The following is a 23,491-nucleotide window of genomic DNA, read 5'->3' as shown; positions in this document are numbered from 1 at the left end:
ATAATTAAAAAATAAATATTTTTTAATAAAAATTGAAATATACGGCGAGTCTTTGACTCGTGTTCCATACAATTTCAGTGACGAATAATATCACTTGAATTTTACAAGTGGTACTTACTGTATTTAGAAATATTTAAGTTATGTTTTTAAACATATTTAATTTATTCAAAATTAAATACTGAATTGAATTATCAAATCATATGCTTTGTTTACAAACTTTTAACAATGCAAAGAAGTTAACTTTATTTTAGAATCTCATGTAAATTATTTATACTGGAGAGAGTTTTGTATAATTAATCTAAAAAGGGCCAGGGAAAAAAAATAACAAAAAAGATAGGAAAAAACTCGGTGTATATCTATATTTTATACTCCGTATAATTTTTTATACACATGCTCCGTATAATTTTTTATACACAACTTGCTCTCTCTCTCTCTCTCTCTCTCTCTCTCTCTCTCACTATATTTCACAAAAATCCTCTAATTTTCGACTCCCTTTTCGGTTTAGCCGCACTGCTCGCTATACGCGCCTCCATCGTCCTCTTCTTTGACACATAGGGTTTCTAGGGTTTTCAGAGCCTTTATGCACGGTTGTTCCAAGCCTTTTTATGGTTTGCGGAGCTGGATTCGCTGTCGTACCTCAGAAGAATATCCATGCGCCGCTGGTTCAGTGGTTTCGTTGATTAGGGAAGGTCTCTCTCTATCTATCTCTGCACTGGACCACAACAAGCTCTGATTTTTCATCACCAAGCAGAGAAGCTAGGGCTAGGGTTTCATTCCTTGATTTTTGGTATGAGTTTTCGGTGTATATCGTTTCCCAATAAGACTCGATTAGGGCAAGGTTGATTGTTATTGGACTTCATTTCTGGTATTTTTGGGAGGGTTGGGGTTGGATTTGAATGGCATTGGGAGATTTGATGGCGTCTCGATTTTCTCAATCGTCAGTTGCGGTTTCGAATCACTTGGATGAGTGTTCGAACCATGAAGACGGGGATTTTGTTGGCCACAGAAGGGATAGGGACTCTGAGACGGCAAGTAGCAGTTATGGCAATGTCACCACAACAACAACAGCGACGAGCATGGCATATTTACCGCAGACGATTGTATTGTGTGATCTTCGACATGAAGCATTCGAGGCTTGTGTTCCTTCTGGCCCGTCTGATAGTGGCTTGGTCTCAAAATGGCGGCCCAAGGACCGAGTAAGCTCAGGCTTTGTTACATCCCATTTATCCTTCTTGTTTTTTTTCCCTCCATTCATCATTTATCTTCATTGTTGTTTCTTTGCGAATTTACACTTTTTATTAAGATTTATTCTTGGTTCAGAACATATTGTGCTCCTGTTTTATGTGATTGCTACATTGGCTTCATTTTTTCAAGCCTTGAAAAAATATATAAACTCAATTAAACCCATTTCACCAGATTATTGGAAATTATATAAAGTATGAGAACTGGACAAGGTGTTTATGCTAGTGTTAAGCAAATTGTGCAGAGAACCATTGTTGTTAACATGGTGTCTAGCAAATTATGTCTCACTTGCAAGTCAAAGTTGATGTAGGATCATCATTATCAAAAGCCTCAGTTAATCTATGTTTTTATATTGTGGGTTCGATTCTTGATATGATTGACGGCTTTTTTGACCATTTCAACTATGATACACTGCTAATGAAATGGTAGATTGGAGGGTTTGTGGTAGTTTGCAGTATGGAGCATGTTTGTCTGCTTAATGAGTCCAATTGTCTAGGGCTGTGTTTATTCTTTTTACCCACAAGTATATAGAAGAGTTCCGTTGAGGACACCTGCATTACCGGTGGAGTATTTATTCTCTTTTCTCATAAGTAGGCAGTAGATTTCCAGGGCAAAGCAAGTTGACTGAAGATCTAGGACATCTGCACTACAAATAATTATGATGATTGTATAAATTCATCTTGTGCAACTTTGCTAACTACTTTTATTCTACGTTTGGCTTGTAGTAATAGGAAAATGTAAAAAAAATTGCATTGTGAAATGGAATAAAAATGATGGATGACCAGATTTGTCATTCTCATTTGACTGATGGTGGTGAATATGGATAATGCAGGAATGAAATTGTCATTCCCTTTTTCAGTTTTTGGTTAGATAAATTAAATGTTGGTAGGACTGCAAATGAACTTAAGTCATTCATGAGCAGCCTCGGTTTGACTTATCAAGTGTTCAGTTTCTGTTTGTTTGCCTAGTAAACGAGTTGGGTTCAATCAAATTTTCAAGCTTGTTAAGTAATCCGGTCGATTACCAATAACTTTTTGCAAACATGTTCATGAATAGGTGTTGATGAATAGGTTTGTTACTATTTAGAACAACTCATTTATATGTGATTGCTAGGGTCTAACTAATTTGTTCCTTATCAATCTTGATTTCTAGCTTGAGTTTGAGCTTGAGAGCAAATTAGGTTTGAGATTTAAGATTTGACAAACCAGTTGACCTCTAGTTGGCAAATAGTGGTTAATCCAAGCTTGAAGGTTAATATTTGCCCTGACTCGAGGTTGAGCTGGGTTTGAATAACTATTTGATTAGATTCGAGTTGGAAGATTTGATTTGAGTTCTAATCCAATTTGAAGCCCATTTCATCAGGTTTGGACTTTAATTTTAAATCCGAATTAAAAGACATGTTGGATATTATTTTCTTCAGTAGAGTTGCCTCAAATCATATTATTTTTGGGTATAAGTAGGGTGAAAAAATAGATCAAGTAAAACTATGACCTAATCAAATTTGAGTTAGATTTTACTGAGTTATAACTTCTTTGGATTTTGTAGGATTAAATGGGTCGGAAGTGGATTATGTTCACAATATCCAACTTGGATTCAAATGTGGATTCTGGTGTTTGAATATTGATGTGGATTCCAATTTACATGTGTCCTTTCCAGTCCACTCAATTTCATACTCGAGTGTGAAAGAAATGGTATATAAATTCATTTCTAAAAAATATCCAACACATCAAATTTTTAGTTGGAGGAGTTGTGGTTTCGGTTGGAGGAGGGAATCATGGGGACAAGTATTGGTAGATTTAAACAGATCCATAGAAGGGTTGTGTACAGTGTGGAAAATTTTAATTTGATTTGTCGACCAACTAAAGTTGCCCAACAAATCTAATGGACTTTTTGGGTTTTGACCCATTTAGATTGGCCTCTTTCAACCTGTTTATAAACAATTCGTGGGGCCAGTGATCACGTTTGCATTGATTTTTTTGGCTCATTTAAATCAATTGATTGGGTTCAATTCGAACCCTCTGGGCCCAACGTGTCATTGTGCTATGCTTTTCTCAAAAATATCACTTTATTTAACATGTTGTAAACATGTAACAGTGATTTTATTATTTATTTAATTATTTCTTAATAAATTTAAATTATTAGTGGTTTTTGAAATAAAAATTCTTAGGCTTAATTTAAAATTAAAAGATTAAGATAATGGAGTGAAAAAGTTAGACATGTTGGGTTGGGGATCATGCAATTTGAATGACAATTTATGTTCGGTAACAAGATCCCTTTAAAAAATGAGTAAGATTCAGGTGGAACATACTCTTGTTATTATAGGTATGGAACCCAATTTGACCTTATGCATTACCACTGCTATCTGGATTGAAGTGAAACCATTTTGGCGACAAAATGAACTTAATGAAATTTGAGAAAATGATACTTGTTTTCAATTTGTGGAGTATATCTGTTGAGTTTTGTTTGTTGTGATTCTGTGATGAATTGGAATGTCGATGTCCTGCTGATGAATAGCATTCTGACTTTCATTGGAATCAAATTCTTTGAATGGTTAATTTGTTTGATAATCTAATCAAATCCTCTTGTGCAACTCATAATGCTTTATAAAATTGAAATGCATATCTTATAAACACAGCTATTAGACAGACCATGGTTAATGAGACATAAAGGTTGGCAACTACGGAACAAAATATTTATTAAATGTGTGTCGTAGAATTGGTGAATGTTGAGACGGATGTGTGACAAGACAAAAAGGATAAAATTAGAATAAACACATTCGTGGGAAAAGAGGATTTGTTAAGTTGAGCTGATGTATCTCTTGTATGGATGGCAGGATTACTTGTCATTGAGTATAATACAATACATACACTACTTACCGCAAAGGGGGGAAACATTCACAAATAAGAAACCATTCTTCTGTTGGTTATAATACATCTAATTTTGATATAACCAAAAAGGCATTCAATGATAATCTTCTGAAAGTATTGTTACATATGTGATCGTATGTCAGATTCTTTTTCTATGGAACACTTAATAAGAATCACAAAATTAGGTTTGGATGATTAATGGGGAAATGCCTCTAGACCTAGGTGGAATTGTTATACCCCTAGCAAATTTAGGGAAAACCTCCCAAACATTTGTTTCGAATTGCTAATGATGACTTTTCTTTAATACATAGCAATGCATTTCCAATCTCTTTATTCTTTCCTGGTTGGCTGAGATATTCCTTCTGAATTTGACTAAAAAAAGTAAAGTATTAAAGGTGTCTCTTGCTCGGTTCTAGCACAATCTGCCTGGTAGGGTGCAAAAGTTTCATATGCTCTTTTATTATTATTTTTTGAGTTGTCTTTTCTTAGCAGTTTCATTTTGTAGTTCATTCTTGTTCAAAGTTAAGTAGTTGATATTATATATATATATTATATTTACACGTCCTTTCTGTTTTAATGACGCACTGTTATTGCAGATGAAGACAGGATGTGTTGCTCTCGTTTTATGTTTAAACATTAGCGTTGATCCACCCGATGTGATTAAGATATCTCCTTGTGCCAGAATGGAGTGCTGGATAGGTACAATTATCACACTGCTTGTTCTTTTTTATTACTTTTGTTTGTTTGTCGTGGAAAATTTATTGCTATATTCTTCTTTTATGATTTATCTGCTGCTACTGGAAGTTTCCACTTATATCTTTCATGCCTAACGTGTGACCTTTTTAATATTTATCAATATCATTATCTATGGAATCTTGGGGAAATATGATTTAGTTGCATATGTGGAATGATTTGAATCATCATTTGATGGATGATTCCGTTATCCCTGAACTGGTCGATTTTGATTGTTCCTTTTAATTTGCCAAAAACAAATATATTTGTTTTGTTATATGTTACTGTTGGTCTTAGATTCATACTCCAGAGCTTTGTTAATATGTTAGAATCGTGTTCTATTTAACAGCCTTAGCTTAAAAAAATTTCTTTTATGTGTACTTATCAAAGAAAAAAAAAGATTTTCTTTCATTTATTTTTAACAAGATCCTCTTGCCCCATTCATTTATTCTACTTTTCCAATGTTGGTACTCATACATCTGAATTCTGAAAATCCCCAACTACTCGTTTAGTGAATATGTTCATTGTTTTGTTTGTTAATTTGCTCAATATAATAGAGTAGTTGGTTCCATAGCCTTCCTATATACTTTTTTTCTTCTCGTAAGGCAATGAATCAACATGCTAGGAGCATATATTCACTTTGTTGATCTATCTTCATTTCTTTGGGTAACATTCATCTAAATCTTTCCCGCACACTAAGAGTTTTGGAGTTTTGAATGACTCATAGCCTTTTTGATGAGCTTGTGTGATTTCTACATGATCCCATATAAAGTTGTTATTATTATCCTTAGGGAAATCTCTGTCTAAATAAAAATAAGTTGGACTAGCATAAACTGATGGATACCATAATCTGCTTTTGATCTTTAATCTCCTGGTAGTCTTACAGTTGCTGTCATTTATTGTCTCTTTTATGCTGCTTTTACTGATTGTAATTGCAGATACTGCCATTATTTTTTTGGATCCACTTTCTAGTTTGTGGTCAATTGGTTTGTCAGCCATTTTTCATAGTGCTGTTTCAACGCCCAAAAGTACTAGTCTCCTATAATCTTCCATGACCCACTTAAAAAGGTGATGACCACACATTACGCACCTGATGTAGGTCTCAGGTCACGTCAGCGAACGTGCTCCTTCTCCCAGACCTTTGCATCCTCGCATGGGGGCGTCATAGGGTCAGTTCAACACTTAAATGAACTTCTCACTCGTGGGTGTAGGGTTCCCTGCACCCACTTAAGAAGCTCAGGATCACCCAATCGGACCTGATGTGGAACTCAGAACAAGTCTGCGCATTCCTGCTAGCTGCAAAATCTCACCAGTTTAACTGCCTTTGTTTAAATTGGCGAGAAATCAAATTTAGCAAGATAGAAAATACTGTAGTGGTTGCAAAATACAGATGCAATCAATAAATTGGGCAGCACCTCTTATCTACCATTTATTGGTCATTGTTTTCGAAGAATCTTCTTCGGGCGCAGAACTAATTGCAGGAAGGATTTTATCACCCTGGCAGAGCAGCTCATCTCGTTTCTGTAGGAGTGCCATGTTATTCTATGGAGAGCTTTGCATCATATTTTGGCATCGTTAAATACTGTAGTGGTTGCAAAATACAGATTCAATCAATAAATTGGGCAGCACCTCTTATCTACCATTTTTTGGTCATTGTTTTCGAAGAATCTTCTTCGGGCGCAGAACTAATTGCAGGAAGGATTTTATCACCCTGGCAGAGCAGCTCATCTCGTTTCCGTAGGAGTGCCATGTTATTCTATGGAGAGCTTGGCATCATATTTTGGCATCGTTGTCAAGTTCTTTTGGCATAGGGGATGACTTTACCGGGAACGAGGGTGTGATACTTCTTTTAATCCTGTTTTAGGCATAACTTTTAGACAAAGAACTTTACAAGTTAATTATCTGACTTGCTGTGTCATCCTCTGAATGCTACGCAGAATCAGTGATTGGGATTGTTTCAAATCAACTTCATGTTTCATAGCTTTAATTAGGGCTGCAAGTTAACTGAGCCAAGATGAATTTGGGATCTTTTCAGCTCAGCTTGGTTTGTGAGTTTGTGGAATATTTTGTTAAGAAGATCTTGTTACTTTTCATATATTTACTACAATTTGTTATTTTCCTTATTAAATAAATGGGTATTAAGCTTTTCAAATCATTGCATATCCTATTAGGCATATGTTCGCAAGCCAATGGAGCTGAACCTGTTGTCGTTTCTCAAGCTTGTTATGTTAATGAACAATCTCTTAGTGACTGTTTGAGCTCCCATACTCTTTTAATGGATAAGCATGAGCCAAGCCTTTGATGAACCGAGCCTGAGTGCTTCATGCACTGTTTGATTTATTTGCAACCCTAACTATAACTATATATCTATGATTCCATTTGAATCTTTGATTAAGTTACACTCCCTTATGGGCAGATATGCTGAATAATTCACCTTCAAAGTGCTTAGATTGTGGCTCCTGTATGTGAGCTTCCTTGTTTCCTTTTGCTGTATCGATTTGCTTCAAAAATATGTTTTGGTATTGCTGTTAACATGCACATATGCATGTATACGTGTGTATTCAACTCTAGTTTTCATGTTCCAATATTTAGCCCCTTCATTTGTCTCCTTTTGCAATCAATTGAAGCATTATTGAAAGTAAGTTGCTAATACGTCCTAATATAAAAGAAAAGGTTCATTCCCTTCTGCTATTTTCTTATACTCTCTGTTTTTTGCAGATCCATTCTCTATGGCACCTCAAAAAGCTCTTGAAACCATTGGGAAAACCTTGAGTCTTCAGTATGAGAGGTGGCAACCAAAGGTAAGAAGATTTTTACTTTCTTATTGTTTTATCAAGTTCAGATTTGATCTAAATTTTGGAGTTTTGAGCAGGCTCGCTACAAGATCCAGTTAGATCCTACCGTGGATGAAGTGAAGAAACTTTGCACTACATGTCGCAAATATGCCAAGTCTGAGAGAGTTCTGTTTCACTACAATGGACACGGTGTGCCAAAGCCAACTCCCAACGGTGAAATTTGGCTGTTTAATAAGGTTCCATTACTGGTCTGGCTTTTTCCATGACATTTTTGCTCATCATCTGCTAGTTATTTGTCTTGTTCTGACTGAAGCATTTGGTGTAGAGTTATACACAATATATCCCTTTGCCGATCAGCGAACTTGATTCCTGGTTGAAGACACCATCAATATACGTTTTTGATTGCTCTGCTGCTGGAATGGTTGTCAATGCCTTCATAGAGGTATTCAAGATTGTCCTCCTCCTCCTCCTCCTCCTCCTCCTATCTCTTAAATGCTGACTTGATTTTCCATGTTTATATAGCTCCAGGAATTGAGTATGTCGAACTCCTCTGGACCCTCCTTGCGGGATTGCATTCTGCTTGCTGCTTGTGAAGCACATGAAACTCTTCCGCAGAGTGATGAATTTCCTGCTGATGTGTTTACGTCCTGCCTTACCACACCCATTAAGATGGCATTGAGATGGTAATGCATTCTCTTTATGCCTTTTTGTTTTGATAATCATTATTTATTTATTTATTTATTGGAGTGTATTCCAACTTCTGGCGAGATTGCTAACCGTGTTACTTGTCTGTGGTAATCCATCTTCAGGGTCCAACATCTTAATATTTATCACAACCTTTTTTCATGAACAACTTTGTATATTATATTTATTTCTTAATTTTCATAATTTAAATTCTTCTGAGATGAACAACATTATTAGGGCGGGTTTAAATTGGTTGGGTTGTACAATTTAGGAAAGGGCTCTATAACACTGCAGTCAAATGGGAATTTGGTCATTATGATTTGAAATTTTCATGGTTTATGACTGAAATATTTTCTTAAATGTGACATCCATGGTCATTGGCCAGCCTATTGTTAAAAAAATTGGCATCTGGAAGAAATAAGTTCCCCTCATGTTGCACTTGCAATGTCACATCTTTCACTGTCGGGCCAAAAGCCCGTAGAAAAGAAGTAAGGTGATGGTTGTTAGATGGACAACATATAATTAATAGACTTACAATCACGTATCTCATGAGCATGAAATCCTAGAGATAAAGGATGCTTCATTCTTTTGTTCTGGAGGATGATTGATTATGTTACCAGTAAAATTGAGATAGTAAAATTCTTAAAAAATGATGTGATCTTTTAAGTCTTCCTGAGCGATCATTTTATTTACTTTGGCTCTTATCTTGAAACTGGTTTAGGACATGTGTTGATGAATCAATTTGATTATTTCCCCTTTTGGACGGAGTTCCCATAAAAGAACCTATTAAGATTTAGTTTTAAGTTGTGGTGGCTGCTGTGATGTTAATGTGAATCATCTACATGCGAGATTGAGCGTTTGTCCTGTCCAAATGATGCCAGACACATTTGTTACCGTTTTGGTGTTTCATTTAATTTGTGCTTACCTTGAAAGTAATGGTTGTTTTGGGTTATTAACTATGTTTTTATTTATCGGGCTTGCTGACCTTCTAATTGTCATGTCCTGTTTCATAGGTTCTGCACTCGCTCATTACTGCGTGAAGCTTTTGATTATTCACTTATAGACAAAATTCCTGGCCGCCAAAATGATCGGAAAACACTTTTAGGGGAACTTAACTGGATTTTTACTGCGGTGACTGACACAATTGCCTGGAATGTTCTCCCACACGGTAATGAAAGAAATTTACTGATTTATGTGGCATCATACAGTTTTGTGCATTGCATTTTCGTGTATTTCTGTTTTTGTTAATTTGTGTAGCCTTGACTCAATTTTGCATCCCACAGATCTTTTTCAGAGATTGTTCAGACAAGATCTATTAGTTGCAAGCCTTTTCCGCAATTTTTTACTTGCTGAGAGAATAATGCGTTCTGCAAATTGTTCTCCATTGTCATATCCTCTGTTGCCTCCTACCCATCAACATCATATGTGGTATCTATGGAGATCCCTTTGACATTTTTCTGTTTTGTATTTTTTTACGTGTTTCTCATTCTTTGTCACCATTTGCAATATAGGGACGCATGGGACATGGCTGCTGAAATCTGCCTTTCTCAGCTTCCGACACTGGTCGAGGATCGTAATGCAGAATTCCAGGTGCATTTCCTTAAGTTATTATATTTTGATATGAAATTTTTTACTGATTTGGTACTTTTTAAACTTCTGTGCTTATTATTGTATTTATTACTTCTGATTGATAATGTGTTTGCTCTGTTTCAGCCAAGTCCTTTTTTCACAGAACAATTGACGGCTTTTGAGGTGTGGCTTGATCATGGTTCTGAGAAGAAGAAACCACCAGAGCAGTTACCAATTGTTCTTCAGGTGTGGCTCTTCTGATGGTCCTTGTCAAGTGTGGGGCCATATATTTGTTATTTCTTTTTTTCTAATATGGTGACTTGAAATAAATTTTCTGGGATGTAGGTTTCATGATTTCCGCTTCTCCTGTCAAGTCCTGTTTCTTTAGTTTTGATTGGGTAAGGTTGGGTGAAGATTTTCACTCTTTATTGCTATAGATTGACCAATCTTTTAATCATTTGGTCAATGACTCACTAACTTGTTGAAGTCATTTAGGAGGAATTTGACTTGATCAGTTGTCTGTAGGAGAGTCTGTATCTTAGTCTCTCCAAGTTTAAAATACACTTGTGCAAGAATCTGAAGTTACTGGTTTTTACTATGAAAAGTAGAAATAATTGGCACTACAGACTCGGAGTTTCTGATGGAATTTGCCTCGAATGCCAGTGTTCAGTGAGAATTACCTTTTTGCTTGGCTGTGGACTTGAATGGCTTAGGTGAAAGAGCTGCCTCTAGGCATAGCAGTTGCTTCATGGTAGATTGTGGGATAACATTTCAATTAGTAAATTAAATGATGATTCATCGCGTGCAATGCAACCATTTTGATTTTGTAGTCAATACTTTGTGATATATCTATCTATTCCATTCTCTTCAAATGCTGAGGATGCTCTTGAATGAGATATTTGGAATAAATTAATCAGATGACTTGATTGTCCATGGAGGAGAAAACCCATTACTTAGGTGACTTTTATATATTTATTCCAACAGATTTTTGGAAGCTCCCATGGTGATGATGCTGATTGAGTTGCCAGTGGTACTAATTTCTCTCAAGTTGAGTTTGAAGAAAAAAGTAACATTCTCGTTGGAATCTAAAGTAAGGATAGGGGCCACTGAATTCCTCCCTAGATCCGCAGGAGTAATATTTAAAACCAATTTCCCCTTAAGCATATTGCTCCTGCAAATAGAAAGAGAAGATTGGGTGCCCCAATTCTCCACTTGTAATCCCTCCTGTTGAAGTTCACTCTAATTTTGTTTCTTAAATAAAATGCATCTATGCTATATAATATTGTTTGCTTTAAATTGTATATTCTGATACTGATGAACATGATCATTTTTTTTGTTTTGTTAGGGAGGGTTCTGTCTCATCATTTCAATATATATGCTCACTTTGCTTTTCATTTTTAATGGCTTCTGTTATTTTTTTTACTTTTCCTTAAGAGTATAATGACGGAGAATAAAAACTTTCCATATTTTAGGTTTTACTTAGTCAATGCCATCGATTTCGTGCTCTGGTGCTTCTTGGAAGATTCCTTGATATGGGCCCTTGGGCTGTAGATCTGGTAATCATTTGTGGCTGTACAATCATTGTTTTTTTTACTAGTTTATGGTGGTCTCATTTGAAAATGGACTTTGGAACGGATTTTATGTTCTCGCAGGCATTGTCTGTAGGAATATTTCCATATGTTCTAAAGCTGTTGCAAACAACTACTCCAGAACTACGCCAAATTCTTGTATTTATATGGACGAAGATCCTCGCACTTGATAAGGTATATCTTGGAGAGAGATTTTTTTTATTTTATTTACTAGATATTTTTTAATGAACTTTGTCACTACTGTTAGAAAACAATATTTTGTTATTATTATTATTACCACTATGTTATTTTGTTTTACCAATCTCTGCCAGTCTTGCAATAATTAGAGTTCCGGATTTTTCCTTATCTTTCATTATGTTTTTCATCCTTCTTTTTACGTACTGTTGTATTTACTCAAATTTTGTCTTGTGGAATGATAGTCGTGCCAGGTTGATCTGGTTAAGGATGGTGGGCACACATATTTTATTAGGTTTCTTGATAGTGTGGAAGCATATCCAGAACAGCGTGCAATGGCAGCATTTGTTTTGGCAGTGATAGTAGATGGACATAGACGGGGTCAAGAAGCCTGTATTGAAGCTGGTTTGATTCATGTGTGCTTGAAGCAGCTTCAGGGTTCAACTTCAACTGATGCACCAACTGAACCACTATTTCTTCAGTGGCTTTGCCTCTGTCTTGGAAAGCTGTGGGAGGATTTCACGGAGGCGCAAATAATAGGTCTGCAGGCAGATGCCCCTGATATATATGCACCTCTTCTTTCTGAACATCAACCTGAGGTTTGCGTTGTTTCTTTGTAATTATGTTTACCTTCTAATAAGTTCTTAAAGTTGTTCATTTAATCTTCAGCTTCGATGATGTAGAAGGCACTTGGTTTCAGGTTAGAGCTTCTGCTGTTTTTGCACTGGGCACCCTGCTTGACGTTGGGTTTGACTCATCTAGAGATGGTGTTGGAGGAGATGTAGAATTTGATGATGATGAAAAAGTTAGGGCTGAAATTAGTATTGTCAAGAGCCTTTTAAATGTTGTTTCAGATGGAAGTCCTCTGGTTCGTGCAGAGGTTGCTGTAGGTATGTAACAATTTGTGTTACCCCTCAGATGAAAAGTAGTTTGATAAAATTGTTTGCTGTTTCCAAAATACTTAGTTGTTTCTTTTGTTTCTTGAAAACAATTAACAATTGCAGTTAGGTTTCTGTTTGATTTCGAAAAGTGAACTGGATATTTTGTTGGCTGTAAAATCTTCGCACATTATCTGTAATATCACTGTCATTTCTGTCATTCACTCGCATCATCTTTTCTTTGCCTAATTAGAATATCCTTCAAGTTCTGGTTAGCCCCCGAGTGCAATAGATCTAATGACCAGGGAAAAAGAGAAAGAGGGATGTTAAATACTGTATATGTACTAAGAGTTGCATTGCAGTTAAGTGATTGAAGAGGCATATGAATTCTGAAGATTAGATATATGCTACACCAGCACATTTGGTTGTATCAACTGAAGAAGAAGAATGCCTTGGCCTTCATAATGCTGCACATGCTATAGTTAGTCTTGATGTTTAGTGCATGATTTATGGTTTTTGGCTTATGTTACACTGACTTTTCAGAAGAAGTGAAGTACCCGTGTCGGACACATATTGCTCAGACGTGGGTATGGGATATGTGTCCAACAGTTTTGGTTGGACATTACTTAAAAAGCATATCAAATCATTCAATTTTATTATATTATTACTTTAAATCGACTTAAATGCCTATATTGAACACTTTGTTACATAAAAACTTTACTTCATTCTAGTAAAATAAAATAATTTAATAAAATGAATATTTAGTAGTGTCCATGAGTCCAAGCGTCTGGAGATTTGACATGTCCGATGCACGGACACGTACCCGTACCCGACACATGTACACGAGTCCATGTAACATAGGTTTTTGGTGAGTGTCTTGCCATGAACAACTTAAATTAAATGCCTAAATAGCAGATGGATGAAATGAATATTTATTGGAGCTTCCTTTAGCTGTTTACCTTCTCATTTTGATTTTTTTTTTTTTTGAAAAGGTTGGATCAATCCCCTTTCTGGAATTGTTCAATGGATTTTTTTGTTAATTATCAGTTCAGAAATCATGTCGTGATTTCATAGTTTTTTATCGCAAGGTTGTTGAGATTGGGATTGTATGTTAGATAGACATGGAGTACTAAAGACCTGATTGGGAACCATAAGATTTTACCAAATGAGAGAGCTAATGCCTGACATTATTTTTGTATCATAGGATTCTTGAAATACTCATTGAACAAGTTTAACTAATGAAAAAGCATAGTAAGATATGAAGACAATGACTTAAAACGCGAGATTTCAATTATTCCAAGTCTTTTCTAATAATTTTGGAGGACATTAGCTCTCACATAAACAGAAAGTTATTAGCACAAAGACTTTCAATTTGTATAGAACCAGCTATAAGAGAACATTACAATATTTGATAGATATAATTTTTAAGATGAATTGATTTCATGAACAGGAAATAGTATATAATTTATTGATGATTGCACATAGTATTGAATTATTCAGTGGTTTTTTTTTTTTTTTTTTGGATGAGAAATCAATTGGTTTGAAATATACTAAATGAGTTCTAACCAAACAAGAAGTTGCTGCCTGAACAAAAGAAAGAGAAAAGAGGAACAGGAACCAATGTAGAAATGTACTTGTCAAATGAGTCAAGCTAGTCAACATGAGGATTACATGCCCTAATTTAGTCAGCGTGGCAGTTTAGAGTAAAGCAGAATGGAAGAGTTGTTGCAGAGTCAAAATGATTTACATGGTTGTCGTATTGGGACATTTTCAGTGGATCTTGGTCTTCATTTTATAGTATTAGTTGTGCCTAGCCTTAATTTAATAAGGAACACGAGAATAACCTTATATGGCTGTTTAGTAGGATTGGTATAAATGGGAGCCAGTTTGGTGTTTCATGATTTTAGGGACCTTACAGGGATTCTATGAGGTGTCAGGTGGCCTACCTAGAGCAATTGGCTACTATAAAGCATAATAGAATAGTTTTTGCAGTCAAAAGGACATACAGGAATTGTGTAAGAACTGGTTGGGATTTCAACTTAGGTTAAATGTGTAAATAATTTGTGAAATCTGAGCATTCTTGAAAATGGACCTTCAGATGCAGCTAAGCTAATGGCTGACGGAAAGGTGGTTATATATTCATTTGGTTGCATTCAGTAATACTTTACATGGTCATAATTTGAAATGTGTTAATGTGAGAGTTAAAATGTAAAAACTGTATGCACTTGAATTCATAATGGGAACCTAGATGCCGTTAAGCCTAGGAAGCACGGACACATGATACGGACATGAGGATACGGCAAATCTGAAAAAAAAATAGGACACGGACACAGCTAGGATACGTCAAAAAATTAAATAAATAGTAACATAATATTATACACAAAAATTAACTTTTAATACACATTTAATAGTGTATACTACTATACTTCTAATTTTTCAATATTACTGAACTTATATACTATAACTAAAAAAAACAAATTATTTATCCATTTATGTTAAAATTTTCAACTATGCAATAAATGCAAAATTTAAGAACTTCATTTCTATCATTTAGGCAATCAAACTTTACTAGTTTACTACATAAACATCCATCCTTCATCCTTGGCCGTTTACAAGTTTTTTATTTTTTATTTTTTATTCTATAGAAAAGAAATGAGTAGCTGCAATATTTGTTTCTTTTTGGTAATTGAGAATTTATTAAGAAGGGAAGAAAACCCACAACTGAGCACAAGAGCAAAGGCAATAGGCCTACAACAACGTGATGGATTGGTTGATCAGGAAAAGGTGACTTATTCTGATGTCTAAGAGCGTGTGATGATATCAGCAGGGTCACATTTTAACTCAATAATTTTTAAAATTCAAGTTAAGCACCATTTTTTTTATATATATATTTTTTATATTTTAAAATATTTACAAATGTCACCCCGCTTTATCCAAAACGTGTCCTGGCCTTGTCTTGACGTATCCGTGCCGTGTCCCTGCCATGTCAGTCTCAAAAAAATAATCATTTTAAAATGGGGACAGTTCTAGCCGTTTCAGACACGTGTCCTGCCACATCCCCGGAGTGTCCGTATCCGACACGTGTTTGACATTGCCATGGCACCTCGAAGTTTCCGTGCTTCTTAGCGTTAAGCTGATGGCACAAAAGGGGTCTATATTGTTATTTGGCATCCTACGGTTCTACTTTGCGTGGTTCCATAAATTCCGTCCTTAGTTATTATGCAGTTAAGTTTACAAAAATATCAAGTCAGCTTATTAGATGCAAAACATTTTCTATATCTGCTGTCATAATCTATATACTAGTGATATCTGTTACACTTTTGGGTTGGGTTGAGTGGGTGATATCACATGTAAATTGTTGATGATTTGAGTTAAATTTTACTTTATTATTTTTAATTTATTATTATTATTATTATTATTTAGTTTTTTGTTTTTTTTTGCCCTTTCCAGCTCTTGCTCGCTTTGCCTTTGGCCACAATAAGCACCTGAAGTCAATTGCTGCTGCATATTGGAAACCTCAGCCTAACTCTGTGCTGGGTTCCTTTCCTTCTCTGGCTATCAAGGGTACAGGTAGTGGTTATTCTACTCCAAACCATTACATGCCGCATGGAAGCATTATTCCTCCCCAAATTCGTGATGGGAAGGCCTCCACCAGCAGCCCCCTTGCTACTTCTGGAGTAATGCATGGATCTCCATTGTCTGATGATTCTTCTCAACATTCTGACTCTGGCATATTGAATGACTCTGTGAGTAATGGGGATGTTAACCACACAAGGCCAAGACCCCTAGACAATGCATTGTATTCACAATGTGTGTTGGCTATGTGTACACTAGCCAAGGATCCATCACCACGCATTGCAAGCCTTGGCCGGCGAGTACTCTCCATTATTGGGATTGAGCAAGTGGTGACAAAGTCTGTCAAGTCCACTGGCAGCAGTGTTCGGGCAGGTGAACCCACAGCAACTGCAACCCCTAGCTTTACTGGACTAGCTCGTTCATCTTCTTGGTTTGACATGAATGCAGGTTATTCTTCTTGGCGGTTCTCTATTATATTGTGTCTTGGTGGTTCTCTATTTGATCATCTACTAATATTCTTATTTGCAGTTGACTTAACAGTGTGATCAAAGTTGCAACGTTTTAGCCATAATGTATCAGCTTTCAAATACTGTGTTGCTATTTCTTGTGTCATTGTATTCTTGTTATGCTTATGTTAGATTCTTTTGAGCTATTTTACAGGACATTTGCCCCTGACATTTAGAACCCCTCCAGTTAGTCCTCCTCGATCAAGTTACTTAACAGGAATGCGAAGAGTTTGTTCCTTAGAATTCCGGCCGCATATAATGAGTTCTCCTGACACGGGATTAGCCGATCCGCTTATTGGTTGTGGTGGATCTTCTGTGGTCTCAGAGCGCAGTTTTCTTCCACAATCAATAATCTACAATTGGAGTTATGGTCACTTCTCAAAGCCACTTCTTACCCCAGCAGATGATAGTGAAGAAATAATAGCTAGAAAAGAAGAGAGGGAAAATATTGCCGTTGACCATATAGCAAAATGCCAGCATTTTTGTGGGTTCTCTTAACTAATTGATCTCCAGTTCTCTCTCTTCTTGGCTGACATTTTTGTTTTGAGGATCTAATACAATTTTGGTTTCTTTTTCTTTTCCAGCTGTAAACAAACTACATAATCAAATTGCAAGTTGTTATACAAAATTTGAGACAGCTACGAAAACAGCGTTACTGCTGCCTTTCTCTCCGGCTGTAATTACTGCAGATGAGAGTGAACGAATAAGGTACACTAATCTCTCTTTACATTGGCTCCCTCCACCGGAGATTTTTTTAGGAAGCATTGACTGTGTCCTAAGAACAACAATGTAGTATGTTCACATGATTGGAAATCGGTGTTAAGCATAAGTTTCAGTGTAATTAATTCCATGCTCGCAATAGGTTTGCATATTTGTGATCTGGATTTGACATGTTCATGGCTTTACATTCGTTTGGCAGAAAACAATTTAAGATTGGGTACTTAGATTGAGCAGAGGTTAAATGGAAATAACCTCATCCAAATAATAGAACAAAAATAATAAAAGTACTTAGAATATTTTTTTTTTTTCTCTATAACTAATTTTTAGGCTGAGAATTTTTAAAGAATTTTGACGAACGTGTTGAAAATATGGTGGAATGGGCTAAATAATGTAGAAGCTCTCAGTTATTTTGGAAAGTTAGCTCTCACTATGACAATTTGGTCCAATTTGGAATTTAGTGAAAATCATTCTTCTTAGGTTTTCATGAATATGATACAATGCATTGATGTCACTATGTAAGGTGCAGTTGTGAGTCAATATTCATGAAGACAACAATGGGCTCGGCTGTTTGTCCAACCTGCCTCATCCTACCTTAAAAGCATTGAATTCAGATTATTTAAATATTCAAAAGCCAGCACATTCGGGGGAGCTTTTTAAATTTTCTCTTGAATTTAGAGTGCAGTTTAGGTTTGGATACCCGATTCCTTTCCTAGTTAACTTTTTGGAAAGATCTAGCTGGCATTCCTTTAAAAAGCTTTTTATCAAAGCCACCTCATTTGTACCCTTAGTTGAGTTTGGTTTCTTCATTTTTATTTTCTCCTTTTCTTGATGAACTGGGTAATTGTAAAGACCTAGGAAGCACGGACACTCCAAAATGGGCGAAGAATCCATGTCCGACACGTGTCGGACACGGATACGTGTCGGACACACTCCGACACGTGTCGGACACGCCAAAAAACGTGTCTGGAATTTTTTTATTTTTTTTAATTTTCGGACACAGCTCGGACACACTTTTCTGGAATTTTTTTTATTTTTTTTATTTTTAATGCTGATATGTTAATTTTTTTTTTTTTTTAATTTTTTTTTAATGCTGATATGTTCTATTTTTTGTTATGTACTACCCTAAAGATGCTGATATATATATATACTAACCTAAAGATGCCACAATTCGCCGTGTCCGTGTCCTAAAGATGCTGATATATATATACACTAACATATCAGTGATATATATATATATTCCAACCTAAACATATCAGTGTTTTTTTTTAAAATTATTAATGCTGATATATATATATATATATATATATATATATATATATATATATATATATATAGTATTGGCCGTGTCCGTGTCCTAATTTTTTTAGATTTGCCGTGTCGTGTCGTATCCGTGTCCGTGTCGTATCCGTGTCCCGTATCCGTGTCCGTGCTTCTTAGGTAAAGACAATCCCAAAATACATTCATGTTGATTGAGTTGTTCATATTGAGATTAAATTATGTTTTGAATCCCTTTTAACTTTGTTTAGCTATAATATCAAAGGATGTTTTGTAGTTAGTCAGTGTTTCATGTGGTTCCAGTGACCATAGCATTTTCTCCATGTGGTAGAAGCTCACGGCTGTTGTATGTGGAAAAACGTAGAGCTTTTGAGTAGGGATGGCAAAATAGACAGTCCATTTGGTTGTTTGGACAGGACGGGTTTTACATTGAAAACCCTTGTAGGTGGTAGGGACGGGGGAAGGTCACCCCGGCCCGCCCAATTTATAATTCAAAAATATTACTTTATTCTTATACCTTATATGTTTTGTACGAAATTGACCTTGTTGGAAGAATGTTGATGTTTATTTGGCTAATTTCGTAGAATTGTTTAAATATTGGAAGAATGTTTATATGCTTTATATTCCTAAATATGAGTTTTTAAAATTTGAGTCGGATAGTGAGGAAACAAATTTGGGTAGGAATTAGAAACGGGGCAGGGGAACTTAAACTGGTGCGGGGGGGTTTGCTAAACGGTTTTGGACGGGAATGGGTGGGGAAGTTTAGACGGGGGCAGGGACGGGGAAGGGCCTCGCTGCCCAAACCCGACTCGTTGCCATTCCTACTTCTATGGCTCCCAAGTTCCGTTTGAAATTTTAGTATTTTCATCCTACTTATATTGTTGTAAACCATTCAGGTGGTTTTTGAAAATTTTGATTTCTAATATGAACATATGTTACATGGATTCTCAGCTTGGGTTATATATATATTGGTTGTTGATTATTTAACTTCACATTACAAATTTTGTTTAAATAGGTAAGTGATTCCTTATCATGGGTGTGACTCAAATGTGGTTGCGTGGTCTAGATGAACTAGGTGCTCTAGTGGATGGAAACTTGGAATATATTTTTCCTTTTCTTTTTTATCGTATGTTTTGTTAGATTGGTTCTTTCTTGTCATTTATATTTCCTTTTAAATTTTGTGTATCTATTATTTGCTTAGTTTTTGTTCTCTTTTCAGGGTATGGAATTATGAGGAGCCTTCCATACTGAACAGTTTTGACAATCATGATTATCCTGACAAAGGAATTTCAAAGCTCTGCCTTGTGAATGAACTTGATGATAGCTTGCTTCTTGTCGCTTCAAGTAAATTTCTGTACTGCGTTGTTCGTTTCGTTGCGAATTGGTTATGGGGATCCTTTGTTAAAATTCTGACTTTAAGTTCAATCTAACTGGTGTAATGCTATTCTATGTAGGTGATGGAAATATCCGAATTTGGAAAGATTACTCCATAAAGGGTAAACAGAAACTTGTAACTGCTTTCTCTTCAATCCAAGGTCATAGACCTGGTGTGCGAAGTGTGAATGCTGTTGTGGATTGGCAGCAGCAGTCTGGATATCTGGTATATGCTTTAGGATATGAATCTCGATTCCTAGCTTAAATTTTTTATATAGGTTGTTTTGATATATTTCTGTAATGCTGCTACACCCAGTATGCTTCTGGTGAAATATCTTCCATTATGGCTTGGGATTTGGATAAAGAGCAGCTTGTGCATTCTATTCAGTCAACACCAGATTGCAGCATCTCAGCATTGGTTGGTTTTGCCTCATCATCCTACTCAGTTTTAAAATCTATATGATGTTACTGTATTACCATATTTGGCAAGATTTTATTTTTTCTTCTTGAAATTGTTTTTGACTAGGTTTTTATGTCTTTTTCTTTTTGACAGATCTCATTTGTACATAATGTATAGTCTGTGTAAAGTAAATATAAATTTGTTTTACCCTGGTAAACGAAAATGTATCAAAAGCTAGTTTCTTAGTATTTATTGCTTATTAGTTTAAGTTGATTGATTCTGCTTGTCACTCCATGTCTATTATTCTTTGTTTGGTTTGAGCAGCCATAATTATCCAGGGGTGGGGGCTTTGAGCCCACCCCAAATTTATTATTATTATTTTTTTTGCTATACCCAATTTTAGCCCAGCCAAAAAAAAAAAAAAAATATTACTAGTATTAGCCCACCCAAAGAAATATTAGCCCACCCCATTGACAATTTCTGGATCCGCCCTTGCTGACAATGCACTATCCTAAATGTATATTATCCTTGGGACTTCTAGGATCAGCCACATTTGGTTTAATATAACAACTATCTTAAATATCTGGAGTGTTGACGGTTTATTGTGTTTCAGACTGTATGCGGTCTTCTTCTTTTTGCTTTTTTGTCTTTTTTCATGTTCATTTGGTAGGTATTGCTTATGTTATGTGCAGGCAGTGTGTCATATAATCATATTGTTTTCTGGCATGCATTTTGGACAGAAATTGAATATACATCGGATACCGTTGTCTTTTAAGGGTATTATGCTGTTGTCATGATAGATTATTAATAATGCGATATATATATTTGTCTGTGTGTACATTCGTATTTCTCGTTGTTAGTGACACTACATTAATTGTTCATTTGTTTCTGTGATTCTTGTTTAGTTGCATCTGTTGTAGATGGCAAGTTTGTACTAAAATAGTGGGTATTATTCATGCCTTGTGTAGTCTGCTTCTCAAGTTCATGGGGGTCAATTTGCTGCTGGTTTTGTGGATGGTTCCGTCAGACTATTCGACATTCGAACACCTGAAATGTAAGAACCTATAAAGGTCCTCTTATGATAGTATTTCCTTCATCAGTAATGTTTTCCAATCTTTAGATAATACAGTGCTTTCTACTGATTATGTGAGATAGGGTGTTTTGCCTGGGGAATTTTCTTATATCTAGTGACATCATCTCATCTCACTGTTGCTATTACATAAAGCTTTCTTTAAAACCCACAGCCAAATTTTCTCTTCCATTACTTCTCTTTCTCCTGGGCGTGCCCATCTCTCCGACCAATTGTATGTATTAATAATGTATTGATCTTTGTTTTTAATAACCTTCGTAATGTAGGCTTGTTTGTGCAACACGGCCGCACACCCAAAGAATAGAAAGAGTTGTGGGGATTGGCTTTCAACCCGGACTTGATCGTGCAAAGGTAAACAGAGCACCTTATTATTACTTCCCATTTAGGAAAGTAGTTGGATGCTTAATTATCTATCTGTTCTTTCAAATGCTGTTGTATTAGGTTATCCTTTCTCCTCTTGAAAATCATTATAAAACTAAGGCCATACAAGAACCACTCTTTCTTGTTTGATTCATCTTTTTCACTTGTTTCTTTTCAGTTTGTCAGTGCATCTCAGGCTGGTGACATTCAGTTCCTTGACATCAGACAGGTAAAGGATACATACCTCACAATTGAGGCTCACAGAGGCTCGCTTACAGCTTTAGCTGTTCATCGGCATGCGCCCATTATTGCCAGTGGCTCAGCCAAACAGCTCATCAAAGTCTTCAATTTGGAGGGTGAACAGTTGGGCTCGATCCGATACTACCCTACCTTCATGGCCCAGAAGATAGGACCTGTAAGCTGCCTCACCTTCCATCCATATCAAGTACTGCTTGCTGCTGGTGCTGAAGATGCTTGCGTCTCTATTTATGCTGATGAAATCTCTCCAGCAAGATGAATACAGATCATTCATACCTCCTTCCTCAGAAGGCCATCTTATTGGGAGGTAGCACAGGTGCTTTTATCAATGCCATCAATGTGGCATTGTGGGTGCTAATGGATCATCGGGTTTTAATCATTCTGCTGCCCGCGTTCGTCCTTGCAGTTGATGTTTCTGGAGATATAGGTTGGGCCACTGTTGAAATTGTATGCTATCTAATTCATTAGCCTCCAGCATAGAAAGTCGCTCAGGTTGGGAAAACCAGCAAATTCCTTGGGAGGCTTCGGCAAATAATCTTGTGGTGTATAGGTGAATATGGTGTAAATAGTCTGCTTTTTTCTGCCCTCTTGGTTTTGGCGTGTTCTTTTCCCCTTTTTTTTTCTTTTCTTTTCTCTTTTTTTCTTTGCTTCTTTCTTTCCCACCCCCTCCAATTTGTAAAAGCATCAAATCTATTATTATTATAATAAGTATTGCTGACAGGCAGTGTTGTGATTCATCCCCAGAAATTAAATTAGGACTCTAGGTTCCTGAACTCATTGTAATTAATTAATTCCTGCATCTGTAAAACCAATTGGAACTTGTGACAAGACATCATAGATAAGTTTGCTTCTCGTTGTGTTCATCCAACCCCATTGGATCATGGTTACAATCTTCAAATGGGATGACAAGAACCGACTCATTTCACACAACAGTCATTCTCCTATATTCAAGTTGATTATGCTACCATCATTATTGTAGTACAATAAATCCATCGTTGAACTAGGCTTTACCTTGATAAATAGAAGAGAGCCTCTAGCTAGTTCTATAAAAGCCATGTGATCTGCCATTACAAATAGACCGTTGTATTGCATTTATTTGACGAGCTTTTTGTTTTTGGCCCGAGGTGTCTGGCCGTGCCTGTGAAATTTTGGGGTTTTATCATAGAAAATCAACATAGAATGAGAGGAGAGGCAAACTGATGGTGAAGGAAGAAACGAATAAGGATTTGGATCCCACCCGTATAAAGGGGTCAATCATGGTTGCTCTGCTATGGTACTTATGTGACGTTCAAATGAAGTGATGAGACAGAAAGGTTCGTACTTGCACAAGAGTAGGTAATAAGCGGCGCATTAACTAACAATTAATCATGGTTTGCATGCCTCTGAGGAGATTAATCACTCT

At 36.1% G+C, this 23,491-nt stretch overlaps 1 protein-coding gene across 3 annotated transcripts; it reads left to right on the top strand.

Annotated features, from left to right (window-relative positions):
* Positions 1-465: 465 nt before the first annotated feature.
* LOC132313385 (regulatory-associated protein of TOR 1) lies at positions 466-22,826 on the top strand. Of its 3 annotated transcripts, none has more exons than XM_059812129.1 (23): positions 466-1,196; positions 4,706-4,808; positions 7,560-7,642; positions 7,714-7,872; positions 7,962-8,078; positions 8,159-8,319; positions 9,334-9,488; positions 9,604-9,748; positions 9,832-9,910; positions 10,034-10,135; positions 11,362-11,445; positions 11,542-11,652; positions 11,898-12,251; positions 12,353-12,542; positions 15,981-16,553; positions 16,767-17,096; positions 17,197-17,320; positions 19,827-19,951; positions 20,062-20,207; positions 20,298-20,399; positions 21,350-21,435; positions 21,738-21,822; positions 22,010-22,826. In XM_059812129.1, exons 1-23 carry the CDS (start codon positions 897-899, stop codon positions 22,346-22,348), a joined length of 4,053 nt encoding a protein of 1,350 aa, XP_059668112.1. In that variant the 5' UTR covers positions 466-896; the 3' UTR covers positions 22,349-22,826. The 3 variants fall into 3 exon arrangements, with proteins under 3 accessions (XP_059668112.1, XP_059668113.1, XP_059668111.1); XM_059812130.1 differs by having other exon boundaries at positions 7,714-7,884; positions 15,981-16,478; XM_059812128.1 differs by having other exon boundaries at positions 7,714-7,884.
* The last annotated feature ends 665 nt before the right edge of the window (positions 22,827-23,491 follow it).

This window comes from Cornus florida, unplaced genomic scaffold, assembly GCF_030987335.1.
Source record: "Cornus florida cultivar Cherokee Brave unplaced genomic scaffold, ASM3098733v1 CherokeeBrave_3.0.0_Hap2_Chr06, whole genome shotgun sequence".
Taxonomy (NCBI): domain Eukaryota; kingdom Viridiplantae; phylum Streptophyta; class Magnoliopsida; order Cornales; family Cornaceae; genus Cornus; species Cornus florida.
This window is presented reverse-complemented; position numbering and strand designations above follow the sequence as displayed.

Coding starts and splice junctions, on each gene's coding strand:
- LOC132313385 (XM_059812128.1), top strand. CDS start 897: ATGGCATTGGGAGATTTGATGGCGTCTCGATTTTCTCAATCGTCAGTT. Junction 7,643..7,713: donor ATGAGAGGTGGCAACCAAAG/GTAAGAAGATTT, acceptor AGTTTTGAGCAG/GCTCGCTACAAGATCCAGTT. Junction 20,400..21,349: donor ATTGCAGCATCTCAGCATTG/GTTGGTTTTGCC, acceptor TGCCTTGTGTAG/TCTGCTTCTCAAGTTCATGG.